General features: G+C 28.1%; 2 protein-coding genes and 1 long non-coding RNA gene across 4 annotated transcripts; 2 read left to right on the plus strand and 1 right to left on the minus strand.

The window, feature by feature from the left end:
* Positions 1–2297: 2297 nt before the first annotated feature.
* LOC130668301 (RNA polymerase II-associated factor 1 homolog) lies at positions 2298–5315 on the plus strand. The gene is made up of 2 exons (XM_057470525.1): positions 2298–2647; positions 3849–5315. The coding sequence occupies exons 1-2, from the start codon at positions 2463–2465 to the stop codon at positions 5122–5124; spliced, it is 1461 nt and encodes a 486-aa protein (XP_057326508.1). The 5' UTR covers positions 2298–2462; the 3' UTR covers positions 5125–5315.
* Positions 5316–6282: 967 nt separating this feature from the next.
* On the plus strand, positions 6283–10416 carry LOC130667877 (uncharacterized). Its single transcript, XR_008989917.1, has 2 exons — positions 6283–6445; positions 6544–10416. It is a non-coding gene; the product is annotated as an uncharacterized LOC130667877 (long non-coding RNA).
* On the minus strand, positions 7640–18339 carry LOC130667876 (prosaposin). Of its 2 annotated transcripts, none has more exons than XM_057469774.1 (14): positions 18146–18339; positions 17962–18037; positions 15202–15310; positions 14746–15109; positions 13440–13745; positions 13171–13359; positions 12549–12665; positions 12182–12469; positions 11973–12107; positions 11094–11261; positions 10771–11005; positions 10375–10692; positions 9831–9970; positions 7640–8342 (listed from the first exon to the last, which is right to left on the minus strand). In XM_057469774.1, the coding sequence occupies exons 2-14, from the start codon at positions 17999–18001 to the stop codon at positions 8166–8168; spliced, it is 2586 nt and encodes an 861-aa protein (XP_057325757.1). In that variant the 5' UTR covers positions 18002–18037; positions 18146–18339; the 3' UTR covers positions 7640–8165. The 2 variants fall into 2 exon arrangements, with proteins under 2 accessions (XP_057325757.1, XP_057325758.1); XM_057469775.1 differs by having other exon boundaries at positions 18110–18339.
* Between the last annotated feature and the right edge of the window lie 643 nt (positions 18340–18982).

An 18982-nucleotide genomic window follows, 5' to 3' on the forward strand; every position in this document is an offset into this window, starting at 1 on the left:
TTTCAAGTATGGGTAGATTCTTAACAAACATTTAATTTACACAATTGAAATATTTTTTTTTATTAATAACAATAAAAAGTTTTACTTTAAAAATTATATCTCCAAAAGGAAAAGTAAGAAAAAAAGAATAAAATACGTGTAAAGATAATGAATATACGAATATATTCCCGCTTCTAAAAATTTCTTAAATCGTTTTTTCGGGGCAGTATGAGAGATCCGAATGTACATCTTACCAATGATATAAATAAAATAAAATATTTTACTATTACAGTATTTCATTTTATTAATACCATTGGTAACATGGTACATTCGGATCTCGGATGTGAAAATAATCTTAAAAGTGATAATAATTTATAATACTAGTTAATACAATATAATACAAACATTTGACTTGAATAAATACAATGAAATTCTTAGAAACCTTAGAGCAAGTGAAACTGAAAGAAATATGAGATCCCTTTACAATGTTATATTCTCGGAATTTTACTATTAAAATAGTAATTTTTATTATTATTATTATATTTACTTACTTTACTGGTTTATTAAAACAAAAGTATTATGAAATTTATGAATACTTAGTCAAAATGTGGAGAAAAATGAGCCGTAAAAAAAAAAAATTTTTTTAGTTACAAAATTTAATTTTTTTACCACGTTTTTATTAACTCGCTTTCATGTATGTCTGTCGAGTGGAATTTTGTAATTGATTTTAAACTATCTAAAAAAAAATTGTTAACTTTATGTTAACAATTAGTTACACTCTAACAAATTGTTGCCTTAAACTCAACAAAAAGTCAACAATTTTTTTTTGTGCCGCCTGGGTAACTAGAGACTTGAAATTTGGAATATAGGTCCAGCTTAGAATTAGATGACAATATAAGAAAACGAAAAAAAAAAAAAAAACTAAAAGAAACCAAGAAGGAGAAGCAGTAGAAGAGGAAGAAAAAAATAAAAAAAATTGATATTCGTTTGTTTGTCTGTTTGGTACAAATTTTATAATCAATTCAAAATTAATTTCTGGATGAGTTATATTTTTGAATATAGCTCACAACTGGGTGACAGATAAAAAGAAGCTAGCTTTGATTTGTTTAAATATTTTTAAATATAAATCTTTTAAAAAATGAGTTTGGTATATCATTGGTAGGTGCCTTTGTCATTATTTAATCCAGGTGTTTAAAATCGATTTCAAAATTTCACAAACGCAATACTAAAAAACAGAAAATAATTATCGAAATAAAAAAAATTTTAATATACCACGTTTTTAAAACGGACAAAAAGTATAAAATAATTTATCTGAGTCTTATGAAGATTTAAAGCCACATCGATTGATATGATACATCAATTAATTGTTGCATCTACCCCACGTTTTTCGTTTTAAATCTTACAAGTATTTTCATAGCTATTAAAAATTCACAATCATAAATTTCCAGGACTATCTGTAAGAAGTTCGGAATTTTTATGTGGTTTTAAATCTTCATAAGGCTCAGAGAAATTATTTGATACTTTTTAAGCAGTCCGTTTTAAAAACGTGGTATATTAAAAATTTTTTTCATTTCGATAATTTAATTTGTTTAAATCGAGATGATACTGAAGTAAGCCGACGTCTAATAATGTTTGGATTTTGGTAAAAATGATAAATTATTTAAAAAATATATTTCAAGAAACTGCACTTACAGTTGTTTTAATTTTCTACATTTGCATATTTTTAATTTTTTTTTTTTTTTGAGTGCTGAAGGGTTCATTCCATATGAGTGTGAATGTAGCAGACATCAGACGAATTCAAAATTATTAATAAATGGAGTAAATAATTAATCAAATTAAATTTAAAAAAAAATGAGCATTTAAAAAATTTTCAAATTAAGAAGTGCATTTTTTATAAATATTATTTTTTAAATTGTTTACTATATTTATTTATAGTTTTAAGTTTGTCTGATGTCTGCCCCCAATTAAACAAAACGATTCACTCAATGTTAAATGTATATCTATATAGTAATATAATTGAATCGTTTTTAATCGTTTCTTTTAATCAGGGACATTCACACTCATTGATTCCATTATAGTTTCTTTGTGAACTTCAAATGTTTGTTGTTAGGTTATTCGAATTTCAAAACATTCCTTTGTCCTCAGTTATATTTAAATATGGTAGCTCCAAGAAAAAAGTATCTTCGGGTATCATCGGCTTATTTTGTCTTAATACTTGCAGACACATGCGCATTTCGTTAATAATCTCTTATTTTAGTAAAGCATGTTTGCATGTTTGCATAGTAAAGCAAAAAAGAAAAGAGATTTTAGTAGAAGGGATAGAAAACGAATAAAACTCTCTTCTTAAAACGATACTAAGATCTCAGTTGTTTATCAGACGTCAGTACGTTAACACGTAATGGTGACTATTGTGTATTACGCATCCAAATTTAATCTAAAATAAAAATTAACGTGCATTAAAACTGTATGTTATTTGAATAAAAATGCTACCTATTGAAATAGTAACTCCTCTGGAGCACGAGACTATAAGCCAATTTCCAGCAGAAATAAGAACACCTGCATTAGAATTAAAACATTCAGAACTTTTGTGTCGTATTCAATATTCTAATAAACTTCCCGACATTCCTTTTGATTTAAAATTTCTAATTTTTCCATTTAAATCTGGAAGGTATTTTTAATTGATTCAATTATTATTTTAATTTTAATTTAAATGTTAATACAAATGCTTATAATTTTTTAATTTTTATAAACTCCTTAGTATACAATTATATATGATACTGAATTTGGCCGATGTCTAATAATTCTTTGATTTTTTTTCAAAACTATAAATTGTTAAAAAAAAAATATTTTAAATAAATGCACTTGAAGATGTTTGAATTTACTACATGAGTATATTTGTTTTTTTTTTTTTTTTTTTCCGTAATTATTTAATTGAAAAAGAAATTCGAAAATTGTTAATTATCTGCTAACTTCAGGATTACAATTTTAGGAATTTTTCTATGAGTGTAATGTATGAGAGTGAATGTAGCAGAGATCAGACATGAGATAAGACTTGATAAATTTTGAATAAATAAATAAATGAATTGAAATGATGAAACTTGAAAAAATGCACGTACTGATTCTTTATTTATCTAAATACGCATTTTTTAATTTTTATTCTACTGAGATTTTATTTATTTTTAAATTCGAAAAATTCCCACTTGTCAGTAACATTCACACTTATGTGAATGTAGCAGACATCAAAAAATTTAAAATTATAAATAAATAGAGTAAATAATAAAAACAATAATATTCATAAAAAATACACTTATTAATTTTTTAAATGCGCATTTTTTAAAAATTTTATTTCATTAATTATTTACTCTATTTATTTATAATTTTAAATTCGTCTGATGCCTGCCCGATGAAAAAAGATTTTATACAATTGTATAGAATTATATATGGACTATATATAATTATATATAGACTATATATAATTGGATAGAAAAAATGGCCCGATCCAATTGTATACAATTTGGATAGAAATTGTATACAATTCTATACAAATTGTATACAATTCTACATATTGCAATTATATAGAATTGTATATAATTATATAGAATTGTCTATAATTTGTATAAAATTGTATATAATTATATAGGCTTGTATACAATTTCTATATAGTTGTATACAATTGGATCGGGCCATTTTTTGTATATAATTTTATACAATTGTATAAAATCTTTTTTCATCGGGTGCTACATTCGCACTCATATTTTTTTCTATTAATATTGAATTTGTTTATTCAAAAATTATAAAATTATGAGCCATCTTCTAATTTTATTGTCATAAAATAATAAAACTGATGTTAAATTTAAAAAATAATCTAGATTTTCAAAGTACACCCAATCGTCGTTGGAACGCAATCACAAGTATGAATTTTTGACGGATTATAGTATGGGAATAGAAGTTGATTTAACGAACATTGAACAATATGAAAGTGAAGAATCAGAAGTACAATTGCATCCTGATGATGAAAAGTTGCTCGAAGATGATTATTTATCACTACCAGAGTCTAAGAGATCAATAAATCATGCTAAAAGTGTATCATGGTTACGTCGTACTGAGTATATATCAACAGAAACAACGAGATTCCAGCCACAGAATGCTGATAAAATGGAAGCTAAAGTTGGTGGTTTTAGTATCAAAAAATATATCGCTGAAGGACTTGTTTATTTGGATCATGAAAATCAAATAAAAGCCATTGAGAAGACATTTGAAGACATTAAAAAACCTATTGAGCAACATCACAGCAAACGAAATGTTTATCCTGTTCAAGTCTTGCCTGTTTATCCAGACTTTGAACTCTGGAAGCATCCTTGTGCTCAGGTGATATTTGATGCCGATCCTACGCCGCCTGGATACTCATTGTCCCAGCAGATGGACATCATGTCCCAAGCAATGCTACGTGGAGTTATGGACGAAAATGAAGAACAATTCGTTGCGTATTTTATACCGACTGACGAGACTCTTGAGAAGCGTAAAAATGACAAAGAGGTGGGTCTTGATTATCGTGATGGCGAGAGCTATGAGTACAGAATGTACAAAGAGTATAACTGGAACGTTAAATCTAAAACAACTGAAGGCTATGAAGAGAATTATTTTATGGTTTTAAGAGATGACGGATTGTATTTTAATGAGCTGGAGACAAGAGTTCGTTTGAATAAGAGAAGAAGACAAGCTGGTGATCATCTAAGTCGCACTAAATTGATTGTCAAGCATCGTCGTTTGAATAGCCATGAATTAAAAGTCCAAGAATCACGCGCTCGGCAACTCAAGCCACTGAATTCTGATGATGTTGAAGACAATGATGACGATAGTGAAGCCAATAAGAGTGAGCAAGAAGAAAAAAATGAAAATGACGATGACAAACGTTCTGATAAATCCTCGCAACCTTGCTCTCGAGAATCTAGATCTAGATCTAGATCTTTGAGCTCAAGTAAAAGCGCTCGTTCTGGATCTTCAGATTCAATTAAAAGTGAACGAAGCAGCAATTCTGTTGAACATGTCCCTATTTCTAATGGATATCATAGTGATAATAATGTTGAAAATGACATTGGACATAACAATATTGATAATAATGTTAATGGTTCTGAGTCCGAGTAAATTATTTATTTATTTTTTTTTTATTACTTTGAATATATCGATTGCGTTATTTAAGGAAATTTTCATACTTTAAACCTCTTAAAAAATAAAATATATAGAAAACTGTTGTAATATTTTTTTTTGTAGCGAGTAAATTTACTCTCGATCTCAGTAGATCTTTATATTTTTCTGGTATTAATAAATAAAAGCTATTATTCCGTTTTTTATGTAATTTTATTTTATTTAATATTAATAAGTGCCACGGAAAAAAAAGTGAGCAAAAATTACTATGTGTAAAGTAAACCGAAACCATTAATGGGATCCGATAGCTTTTACTTTCGACAAAAGTTAAAAATTACTATTCCATTAGTAAAATATGTTATTACAAATTAAAAATTACTAAGCGTTTGTATTTTTTACTAAGTGTTGGTATCTTTTATTTAAGATGTAATTTTTCACTTATGCCAAAAGTAAAAACTATCGGATTCATCAATGGTTTCGAGTTACTTTCTTCATAGTAATTATAATTCAATTTTGAGATCCGTTTTTTACGTGTGCTCATTGAAAAAACATTAATATTGTTTGTCTTTAAGTAAAAGCAAAAAAAAAATATTATAAAAGTTATATTATATGTAAAAATGTATAAGCAATTTCTATACTTTAATGTGAAAGTACATTTTATAAGTACGTCATAATCTAGTCAAATAATAGGTAAAAGTTAACAGGTAAGTAAATACATTTTTGCGAAATATGAGTTACAAGTTTCAGAAAAGATTTGAGTAAGAGGATTTCAAACTTTTACTTCGACTTGGGGTTGCAACTTCAGCATCGACGCGTAAAATATACATCGAGTGCAGCGGTAGCATCTTATTCTGAACATTAATTTTTTAAACCCCAGTATAGCTTCTGAACCGACTAGAGAAAAGTCATAGCAGGAAATTCTGAGATTCTAAAAAATTAAAGAGAATTTCAGTCCTAGCTAGAAATGATGATGAAATTTTTCTTAAAGATGCTAGTAATAATTTGAGTGACCTTTAATTTAGGTCAGCGTTTTTTCCTTTAAAATCATTAATAATCATTTTTATCCAAGACTACTTTAAGAGCGGTTGAACTTTTTTCTCTGTCACAGTCAAGTCGACAAACGGTATTATTCTTGTTGCACTTGCGCAGTAAATGGAAACTGTCCACATTTTTCTCTTAAACAAATGAAAATTTAACACAAATGAAAACGTAGACTGCTAGATTATAGATTAATGCATCGAGCCTCGTTCTCAATTTTTCGTTTAGACGTTTTGTTTGAGAGAAAAGCTTGGACAAAAACTACTATAGACCCTCTTTAAAGGTATTTATATTTTTTATCATAATTACAAGACTAAAAATGCTCGAGAAATTCCAAGTGCTATTCTGATAGATAAAAAATAAATATTAGATAATCCATAGGCTGCGCAGTGCTGAATACGAATCGTTAGAACACATGCTCAGATGTCAGGAGATAATGAAAAATGTCAAAAAGGACATCAGAGAGTATTTGGAGGAATGGAAAGGTCAAGCAGTGGATATAGAATTAGGAAAGCAGATCTTGAAGGTGAAGATTAACTACGGATGCAGTACAATAAAGGTGGGCGAGACGACGAAGTGAACGAAGGAAGCAACAAGTGCTAAGTAAGAGTGATATAAGCAATAAAGATTGGCTGTTAAGTTGTTATTCAAATTAATAGTGAATTCACACCAAGGGAGGAAAGTAGGACACTCCAACCGGCGTGTGTAATCGCCTACCCGAGCCGAAGTCGAGGATGACAAACACGCGGATTGAGATATGTCCTACCCTGATAGCAAGTTAACTTCAAGTTGCAGCCGTATTCTGAAGCCAACTTAAAAGCAAATGTTTGAGAGCAAACAGTTGCGGTTAAGTTGACAGTAGATTGTCTGTAACTAGAATTCAATTTGAGTTCAAATGTTACCGTCAGATAATGACGTTAAGCTGATTGAAAGTTTCACTTCAAATTGACAGCAAGTTTTTCTGTCAAATTACGTTCAGATGACGGCAGTTGATTTGCATCAACTTGCACGCAAGTATTATCCAGCCAAGGCTTGCCAGAAACTTGTCGTTAAGTTAGCCGAAAATGTTTCACTGCAGAACTTGCTGAGCAAGGTGTGGCTATCAGGGTACTTTCACCCGTGGTGTGAATACGATTTTTTAGCATACCTGCACCTGAAAGTAAGTTTAAATTTGAGCCTCTGTTTATGGGAAGAATGGCGGATGCGCTAATTTTTATCATTTGTTTCTCTTCAAAGAAATAAAGAACGACTTTCTTCTCTATAGGACAGGAATTTAAACTTTCAGGGGCAGGTAGGCAGAAAAATATTAGATTTTTTTTGTATTGGTGTGTGATTAAGATTTAATTGTCTTATAAATTATTGCAAGCAGGCAAGAAAGCAAGTTAAAATATAAATAAGAAAAAAAAATTTTAAACTTGTATTTTATACATTGAAATAAAGAATTACAATTATTCAATAATCTAGAAATTAAAAAAAAAATAAATTTATCACTATCATTTATTAACTTTTTTACTGTTACATATAAATACATATTGTAGATTTATAATAAAAATAAACTCTTAATGATTAATTATAAAAATACAATTGGGGTAAACTACCCAGCCCTCAGCTCTCTTAAAAAGTGGATCTCTAAACATTATTTTTTATTAAAAAATAAAAATAAGTCGATTTTGTTAATAAATTTATCCTAGTCATTAAAAAAAAATGACTTTTTTATAATATGTGAGAAGGAGACTGGATACTGATGAAATACTTGACTCTAATTAATGTAATCTGATAACTTTACATTCCATTTATTCATTACGAAAAATTTATACATTACATTCACAATTGCCTATTGATAAATTCAAAAATTTAAAGCACTTAATTATATTATAATAATATATCTTATAAGTAATAATAAGAAATATAATTTTCTTTTAATGTAATTTAAGAGTCTTAAATGATACGAAAGTTTGCTAATGGAAATACAGCCATGGAAAAAGGAAACTGAGTAATTTTATTTATTTAATATTTAATTTACGAAGCTGTAGTCTATTATTACGAAAATCGACGTGAGTCATCGCGAACATATCCGTCGAAGAACAGAGAGACATTTTCTTGCAGATCTCTTTAGTATCAACGTTCATTTTCAATAGGTTGATAATACTCTGCTCGTAAACTTCAAGCAGCATCACACACTGTTATTTTAAATAATTTAAAACAAGTATTAGTAATTAGTAATTAAAAAATAGTATATCGTGTTACCAAAGATGAAACAAAACGATTTCAAACCAGGGTGAAGTTGGCTGCCCTACCCAAATAGCACGTGTTTGAGCAAGATTCTGAAGTAAGTATTTTGAGCAAGACCCTTAGCTGCTAGTGTCTTTTTCTACGTATGTGTCTTTCCCTTCAAGATCGTGTGTCAAAAAACCTATGTCAAGATTTGTGTATGTCTTGCTCATGATATCGTACACAAGAATATTAAAGATATCTTGAACACGAAGCAATGAAAAAGTGTCTGACGCATTTCTTGCACCAGTATAACTTACTGTAGGTACTTACGCATGGCTTGTTCCAGATCTGCTCAAGGCTTAAGGTTGATTTTAAGCATTGAGCAAATCTTGAGCAAGCCATGCGCAACTATTTTTAATTATAGTCTTCCTCCAGAATTGAGTTATAATCTGGCACGAATTTCTTGTGTAAGGCTTGCAATTTAAATCTGGTCAAAAGTATCTGCAGCAAGACACATACGTAGCAAAAGATACTAGCACCTATCGATCTTGAGAACAGACTTGCTCAAGAACTTACAAAAATTGTGATATGGGTAGGGTTGACATCACCCGCAGACTAAAATCGTGTTTCATCCTGAGTTACACACTATATTTTTCATGATTGCATTGGAACATGAAATTTCAGTGTCAGCAGCCAGTCAGAAACAAGTTAATTTAAGACCAATGATGTCATCAACTATTAGCGTACGCGTAAATTGCTATTTGCAATTTATAATTAAGCAGAAACTATAAACACTATTTATTATTGACACTAACTTTTATAAAACTTCATTACAGTCAGAACTGTCATTTACGTAAAAAAAAAATGATGGTCTCAATTATTATTAAACAAATAACAAATATCGGAGTTTAAATTGCGAAAGCTTTCCGTCAGCGGACAGAAACTTTATTTGTTTTTTCCCAAGGGACGAAACAAGTTTGTTTTTGCCCACTGACTAAAAGCATTCACAATTTATGCGTTTGCTAATATTCATTGACGACATTGGACTGAAATTAGCTTCTTTCGACTGGCGGTAAAGACACTGAAACTTTAAGTTTCGATGCTGGTATCATGAAAATATTACATTTCACACCTGGGAAGGAAAGTAGAAAATTTCAACCTGCGTGTACAATTGTCTACCCGAGCCAACACGCGGATTGGGACTTCCTACTCACCTCCGTGGTGTGTATATAATTTTCCACCAGATCTGCACCTGAAAATTTAATTTTTTGCCTCTGTTTTGTAGAAAGAATGGCGCATGTGCTAATTTTTATCAGTAGTTTTCTCATACAAGCAACTAATGACTTTCTTCCCTCTAAACAGGACAAAAATTTAAACTTTCGGCGCAGGCATGGTGAAAAAATATTAATTAATAATTAATAATAAAAATAAATTTATTTCTCATTAAAGCATACCTTGTCGTGTTTACTTGGTGGTATATAATCACATGCACTGTTAATTACTTCTTCAATTCTATCATCAACTTTAGGATTTGTTAGTAAATTATCAACGGATGAAATAATCGCTTGACATAACGCACACTCAGATACCGATTCTGTAATAATTTAAATAATTTATAAATTAATAAGCTAATTATCTTATTAATTAAAATGTTAATATATATATCTTCTATTAATTATTTTACAATATAACATGCAAACAAAATAATTTGCAGTAAAATAATTGATTAATATTTTTATTACACATTTTATTATAAATACAATAAACAATAGACATTATAACTTATAATTATTATTATTAATTACTTTAATTATTTAATATGACAAAAAATTAAAGTAACTAGACAAAAAAAACTTTCAAATCTTATCGACTAAAAAATTGTTCGATCATTTTGTTCTGGAGTTGAAGTATTTAAAAATATTGAGATTCAAAATAATTAATTTGCTTACTGAAATAAAAAAATTAAAAAAAAAAGTAATATTTCATTGATTTAATTACCCCTTATTTGCTGGACTTGATCTTCGCATGCATTAATAAGAGTACAGATCTCGCGGGGACTGACTTCTTGAGACAAAAGTGTGATTACTATATCTGCGTATTCATTTACAAAATTATCGCATGACTTAGCCGCTGATTTTGGTAGATATTCACAAACTTCATGAATTAATTTTTCAATTTCATCTTTTGTTGATTTTTTGCTCATCGCTTTTTCTAGATACTCCATAATTGTCTCGCAGATAACGCATTTTGTTGTTTCCTTTTCATAAATTACCGGCTTTGATGGTTTTAATGGAAAGTACGGAATTTCATTGCTTACTGTAAGTAAATTGAATAATTTTTAATATTTTTTACAAGTGAGCATATGATTATACAAATAAATTATAAATGTCTTACTAATTTCGCCATCTTTGTCCGTGGGATAGAAGTTTGTCGGACTCAAGTTTGTCGGACCAACATTTTTCTTTGGGTCGCAGAGTTTTAAAGCAACACAAACTTCTTGTGGTGTCATATCTGCCAAAAGCATGTCAATAAGTTCTTTACTGTAGACTTTGACTAATTCAACGCACTGGTTAGATAAATCTTTTGGTAAATGGCTGCACAATTTATCAAGCTCACTTATAATATTCTCCTGTTAAAAAAAAAAAAACAAACAATAAATAAATAAATTCAAGTGATTAAAATACTCGGTAATTATTTAAAAATAAATAATAACTTACTTCAGTTTTATTACTTTTGATAACAGTGTAAAGTTGATTAACAGCTAAAAGACACAATGGACAACTTGGTTTGTCTTGGATTTTACTCTCTAACATATGCTCTTTAGGAATTTGATCCCAAGCTTCCATTGCCTGTTGTGTGGGACACAAATGCACCATTGGACAAACCTTTACACAAAATTATTTTTAAATATTTAATTTTCAATGATTTATTAAGAAAATTCTCAGAAAGTGCCCACACTTTTTTAAAATATTCAATTACTTTCAATTGTAATGACCGTATTAAAAATTTGATAACTAATTAAGCAAAAAAGATAAAGCATTAATTGGAAAAAGGCATCGCAGTTATAATTTCGCCGAGACATAGATTTTTAGAAAAATTATTTACAGTAGAGATCAATTAAGAGTTTTAAAAACGATAAATCGTAAAAAAAAAAATATTTTAATAAATGCACCTGTAGTGTTTTTAATTTTCTACATGTGTATATTTTTTTTTTTTTTTTTTTGTAATTGATTTGTTGAAATAAAATAATCCGAAAATTTTCAATTCTCTGCTAACTTTAGTATCATAAATAACTTCCAGAAAAATCTTCATATCAACATAATAAATTGAAATGTCAAATTTTTCAGGCTAAAATTTATTTACCAACTTTCGTTTAACTCCTAATAAATAACAACTGTGAGTAATTTTTTTTTAAATCTATACCTCAGTGAAATTGTAACTGCGCTGTCTTTTTTTCAATTAATGCTTTAATTTTTTTGAAATTAATTGATAAAATTTTGATATGCTTATGACAGTTCAAGATCATTGAATATTTTTAAAAAGTGGAAAGATGGTCTGGGAATGCCCTTAGTAAATATTTTTATTTAAATAATTACCATAGACGGATCAATTTCTTGAACAAGAAGAGCGATAACTGCATCACCATATTGATCTACAAACTCGTGGCACATATCTTCAACGAGATTGGGTATTTTATCACATACTTTACCAAGAGCTTGTTTAATATTAGACTATAAGTAAGAAAAAAATATTTAATTAATTAATAAATTGAATGTTAAAATTTGTTTGTTTTAAAATTACGTACTTCTGTTGAAGATTGAGTCATTTCTTTTTGCAACTCGTGTAAGACAAATTCACATATTGCACAGGACTTTTGTCCACTCACATCCATATTCGGCATACCGAGTAATGTAAGTGAGCTGCCCCACGTTCCAGATGGAAGCTGCATCTCGTCAGCTTCAGTTTTTGGATACTTTCTGATTCCGGCTCCATTTTCTCCTAAATTGTTAACTTTTTTGATTTTTCTTTCCTGAGAAATTTTAATGGCCACTGATTCTGAGTCGGGTGGCAAGAGTGGCATAAATGGTCCTTCCTAATTAAAGAAAAAGAAAAAAAATAAAACAAAATGTATTTATAAAGTTATTAAATATAATTAAAAAAAATTTAATTACCAATTTTTTACCAGGTGCTGGGCAAATTCCAGCCATTTCACAAACTGTATTGCTTTTCAATCCATTAACGAGGTATTCGTAAATTTCTGGATAATATTGATCGACGATTGATATGCACTAAATTTAAAAAAATTAATTAATTATTTTAAAACTATTTTTCAATTTAATTTTCAGCATTAAATTCTAAGAAGCGAAGTTTATTAGCTAATTTTTTTCAAATTAAAATTAAATTGATAAATTTTTTTGGTTTAAACGAAAATATATCAACATCTCAAGTAAATATTGATGATAATTTTTTTTTTGTTTATATTATTAATCAATTTGTCAAAAGTTTTGACTTGAGATTTTTTACTGACGTATGTAGAAAAAAACTGAGATAAAATCAATTGATTAATTTTTCCAATGAGAATTTTAATAACTATCGTAATTTTTTTTTTCCATCAGGAGTTACAGTAAATCTCAGTAACGACTAATTCAGTGAATAAAATTAAAAATCTATTACTGAAGTAACTATTTTAAATAAAGTTTTAATTTTAGTATTTAAATAAAAGAGTTTCTGTGCATTAATTCACTTTCCCTCTTAGAAGTTTGTATATTACAATTACTAAATAACAATAAATACCTCAGATGCAAATGATTTTGTTTGTTTACAAAAGCCTTCGAGCACTTCTTTGAATTCAATTTCTGTAGTATTTGCAACGAGTAAATCCTTAAGATGTCCTACCAATTGCTCGCACAATTTACAAGGTAAATCATCACCAATATCAACTATTCCTACACTAGATAACGGGCGAATTTCCACTTTGGGAGTCTGTAAAGTAAATAAATGAATATTAAAAAATACAGTAAATTAAAAAAAACTGTCGTGAAATTGAGTAGAGTAAAACAAACCGGTTTGGTTTCATCCTCATGCTGATGGAAAATACTTGAACACTGGCCGGACAAATGACAAATACTTTTAGCTTTAAATTCGCTTTGGACACGTTCAAAAAGTGTTTTGTAATGAACAAGAACAATTGATGAACAAGCATCAGAGAATGAACCCATGTTTCCGCAAATCACAAGTAGTCTGTCAACAAATTCGTCTTTGGACGTATTCTTTAATTTACCTTCCATATGTGTGACTATGGTGTAACATTTAGAGCATTCGTCTGGTTCAATTTCATCGTTTTTCAATGAAATTACTTTTCCATATGTCTGTAAGCATTTAAATAAATTAATTTATCTACTGTATTCAGGGTGGCCTTATCACAAAGAAATGATTTCAAAATTCCCTAATATTTCTCGGTTTTCCAGTAAATTTCACATTTTTTCCTGGATCAGAAATTTTATTCGTATCATTAAGATATTCAAGGTTTTTATTATATTTTCATGGTCAATAATTAAATTTGATGATTAATTCATAGAAGAAACCAAAAAAAAAGTCAATAAAACAAATTAATATTGCCTACTTTTGATTATTCGATATTAAAAATATGTAAGTCGAAATATTTAATAAGAAATTTTATAATTAAAATGAATTCAAAATACACTAGTCACAAAAATTAAGGGATATTAAAAAAAATCCAAATTTTTAAGTGATTTTCAACAAGCTCTAACTCGAAGAAAAATTGTCGTACAAATAAAAAAAAAAAAAAAAGGCAAATTGTAGCTTAAAGTGTCTAATTTTTTATTTGGACTTGAAATTTTTTCAATTGTGCGGCTCCGAAGTAATCAAAAATAAATCATAATTATCAACAAAAATTTATTGAAGCTCGTAGCCCGTTTTTGAGCCGAGCGAATATTTGGAATTTTTTTTTTTCGATGGTTTTTTCAGAATTACTCCGGGACCGTGCATAATAAAAAAATTTCAAGAACAGATCAAAAATTAGACACTCAAGCTACAATTTGCCTTTTTTTTTGTACGACAATTTTCCTTCGAGTTACAGCCTGTTGAAAATCACTTGAAAATTTGGAATTTTTTCAATATCCCTTAATTTTTGTGACTTTCGAAATCCCCGGACGTTTCCATAATATTTTGCGGTTGCATTAAATTTCCTGATAATTCCAGAGATCCCCGGTTTGTGGTCACCCTGTGTATCATTTACTATTTTTTAATAAATAATATAAAAATAACTACGTCAATAAAACGTCGTAGCAATGCGTTGAACAATAACTAAAACAGATAAAAATTATCGAATAAAATAAATTTGTTTACCTTCTTTAATGTCTGCTCATTTTCAAGCAATAATTTATCAATTCTTGGCGAATTACAAAGTCCGGATACTGAACAAACAACTGATGGATCCATCTGTGAAGCGAGAGTCTCCACCAATTCCGGAACAAATTGATCCACTAGCTTGTCACATTCTTCGATAACTACTTTTACCATCATCAATTTACAGCTGCCTTCAAAAACAGCTTTCAGATCTTCCTGAGTCTGGTTACTCTGCAATTGATCTCTTGCCTGCGTAACCATGTCCTTACAGATCTCACAAACACTGCCATGGTCTTCAGGTACTTTCATTGTTTCCCATTCTTTCTTAATACAATGTTGTGTTGCATTACATTGAGCTGCATTACTACATTCAAAAATTCATTTACATCAGTTAATTAAATAGAAAAATTATAAAAAAAATAATAATAAATAGCATTGAATTAATAATTTATTTACGTGATGTTTTTACACCAGAATCCAGGTCCCCATGTACAATGTTCATCTCCAAGTAAATGATAAACTTTTTTATGTTCTGGAGCTACATCAATAATGTAAGCCGTTGAAACTAAAACAATAAAATTAAATTACAATTTATTAAAATTTATTGATAATCAAATTTATTGGACAAATTAAATAGCGAATTAGGGTACAATAATTTTTTTTATTGTCCGTTACAAATATTTTAAAGAATAAATATAATGAAAAAAAAATTAACCGATGCTTCAATACCTAATTAATAGAATCTTGTTGATTTACCGGAAATAATTATGTACAGAAATTAATCTTAACTTAATTAAGGTAAAAGACCTAGTACCCGATCACTCCATGCATTTGTATAGATATATTTAGTAAAATTTACTAAATATAGATATACAAATACATGAGTGATCGAGTAGTAGTTCCCTGATCGAGTACTGGGTCTCTTACCTTATATATTTTTAGTGAATATTTTATTCTTCTTTAAAATAAAATTTAAGTTTATATTTTTGGGAATAGTATGAAATGTCAAGTGCACTGAGAGAAAAAAAAATCAAATTTAATTTAAACATGTTTACTTGACTCATAATACTAAAAACAAGAAAAAATTTACTACATCGAAGTATAATATTTCTTATCTTTATAAGAATTGTTTAAGTCTACTCATAAATTGCTACAGACAATGCATTTTTACTAAAATTGAGAAAATATTTTCTTGGCACTATTCAAGTAAACTAATACTTCAATTAAGAAATTTTACTTGGAAATATACACTTTTTTCTCTCAGTGATAAAAAATGTACATTTCATCTTGAAAAAAAAGCAAACCAATTTCAAATAAATTTTTATGAACTGAGGCACTTGGGTCGATCAAAGGACATCTTTGACGTCGTGAAGCCCAAGTGCTGTGTAATTGTAAAAATATGTGTTTTACTTTAGGATTTAAATATGTATATATATATGCATATATATTTATCGTAAGAAAAAAAAAGAGGTTGTTAAGTCTCGCTATAAAATAGTTTCAGAAAATAAGTTAGTCGTAAAATGTACCCGAAGATCATGTTTTTCGCGCACCGAAAATGGAAAAAAATTACGTAATTTGACTGCTTAAGGGTGACTTTAGGGGTAATCCCAGAGGCTGGGAGTGGCCTGCAATTTTCGGCTGACATACCAGCACCTATGCGAAACATTTCAGAAATCTAGATCCAGTTGATTTTAGTATTGTGTCAGAAGGCCTCAAAATAATTTTCTGCAGCCGCTGAAAATTTATATTCTTAGTCTGTGAGCTTCTAGATCGTCAGTAAGTCCCAAACAAGCATAAGAAACTAGTCATCTGAGTAGTATTGTGTCAGAAGGCCCCAAAATATTTCTCTGCAGCGGCTGAAAATATACTTTTCATTTTATTTTTCTATTTTCGTTCTGCAAAAAACGTTTCGATCTTCAGGTACATGTCGTCAAGATAATCTCGAGCACTCGAGTAGACACATTTTTGAGCGAAATTTTCAAAAAAGTTGGGTTGATCTGAATTATTTTTAGCAGGTAAAATTTATGAGCAAATTAAACTAAAAGCTTTCTGCAGATATAACAGTAATTGCCTTATGCTGTATATATAAGTATCGATTTTTCCCAGTATTATTAAAACATTGTCTACATAATTAAATAGCCGACGACTACTTTTATAAATAATTTAATAATTCACTATCGTTAGAAAATAAAATTACTGTTTAATTATTTATACAATTAATTAAATAACTAAATAGCATTTTTAATACTTTAAATAATAGAAAAAAATTATAAGCAAATAATATCTTCTTAAGTATGTAATGCAACAGATCATGAATTTTTTTTATTAAATATTTGTATACATATATAGGTAGACATGAGAGGACAAGGTCCAGACAATGTAATCATTTGATTAAAAAAAAAAAAGAATACTTCCTCTTTTGATATCTCATATGAATAATTTGTTAACATAAATACAACGTTTATTTATAAGAAAAATTCAAATACGTGCTCAAAAAATCTTTTTCAAAAAAAATAATTCAACAAAATATTTTTTTTTATCTACTATGATACGAAATTAGATAAATTTAATTGATAAAAAATAAGCACCCACTTAATTAATATTTTACGGTATAAAGCCTCAAGTTAATTGATAAAAAAACCTGCTAGTTTATTTTATTTTATATTAATATTTAATAAAAGTATTTGTGGAAATGAAATGACACTCAATAGTTAGTTCCGTGATAAGTATTGGAATGGTGCAATAAAATACCATCCACTCGTTGAGAATAAATAAATAAATGTACAATGAGACAAGATCGCTAGCACATATGCTGGAGTTTGAATTAGTCATCCAGCTTCATCAGAAACCCAACATGTACATAATTTTATTCTTTTCATGACTAATGCACACGTCAAATTATAAAAATTATTCAAACTTCTAAAATACCTCAACTATTCTTGATATTTTTTCTTCATTTTTTATTTTTCTTATAATTAACTAAATCATAATTAAATTTATAATTATAACCATAATAAATGAAACTCATAAATCATTTTAAACTCGTAAACAAAAGAAAAAAAAATAACCTTTTGTTTGAATGAAACCTCAATAAAAAGTTATTTATAACAAAGCACAGATAATATATAAATAAAAAATTCTTCAATAACAAAGAAAATTTTTCAGCTGATAAACAAAAAACATATATATAAATATACGTATCAAAAATAAACTTACCAGCCAAAATCGCACTAAGTGCGAACAATATCGCCTTCATTTTAAACTCCGTCTACTCCTTAATGCGCACTGATTACTAAAAAAAATATGTTTAAATTATTTGATATATTTAAATATAACTAAATATAAATAATTATATTTAAATCACTTAGTAAATTTAAGACGTAATTATTGTAATACGAACATTGTTTATCTTCTTATAAATATGACGTTTTATATATAAATTATGTATATATATTTATATGACCACCAAAATTTAACGGCAATAAATAATAATTAGTTCTTATTAAAATATTTTTCGAGTATTTTCTGTCGTGTCGTGATTGTGAATGTTCTTACAAAGTGACTGGCAGTCGTCAAGAGAATTTTATTGTTTGTAATTGTTAGTCTGTACATATACACACATATATACGTATACTACATAATGTATATAAATAAATACACTTGTATACACACACACAAATGTTTTATTACTCATACACTTATTTATGTATAGAAGTATGAAAATATGAGTGTATTTGTGTAAGACGTATATATTTATATATAATGACAGCTGCAGATTACTAACCAATCGGAAGTTATCCAACAATCACTAGAAGCGCACATGAGATTCAAAAATAAAATAATTGATCGTATGGAAATAAATAAATTATCAAATTTATTTAAATGAAAAAAAATAATTGGGTATTTTAAAAATTATGACAATATGATAAAAGAATGACGAGAAAAATTTTAAATAAATAATAATGACATATTTAAAATGATGGTGCGAAGTTGAGGTTAAACTGCCATCTATTAACCCCGCGTAAAAGTTTTTCTGTGGCTGAGTGTTTAAATATTGTAATTATATTTTTTGCATAAATATATATGTAATGTAAGTTGTTTTTATCACCAATGTTACGACAGAACGTGAAACTTTTTTTTTTCAAGCAAAAAATAGTAATTATTCTTTTTACTAGAAATATAAAGAGAGATTGCTCATGACCAGATTAGCTCAGTATGCTCTAAGTGTTTTTTATTA

Source organism: Microplitis mediator, chromosome 5, assembly GCF_029852145.1.
Source record: "Microplitis mediator isolate UGA2020A chromosome 5, iyMicMedi2.1, whole genome shotgun sequence".
Classification (NCBI taxonomy): domain Eukaryota; kingdom Metazoa; phylum Arthropoda; class Insecta; order Hymenoptera; family Braconidae; genus Microplitis; species Microplitis mediator.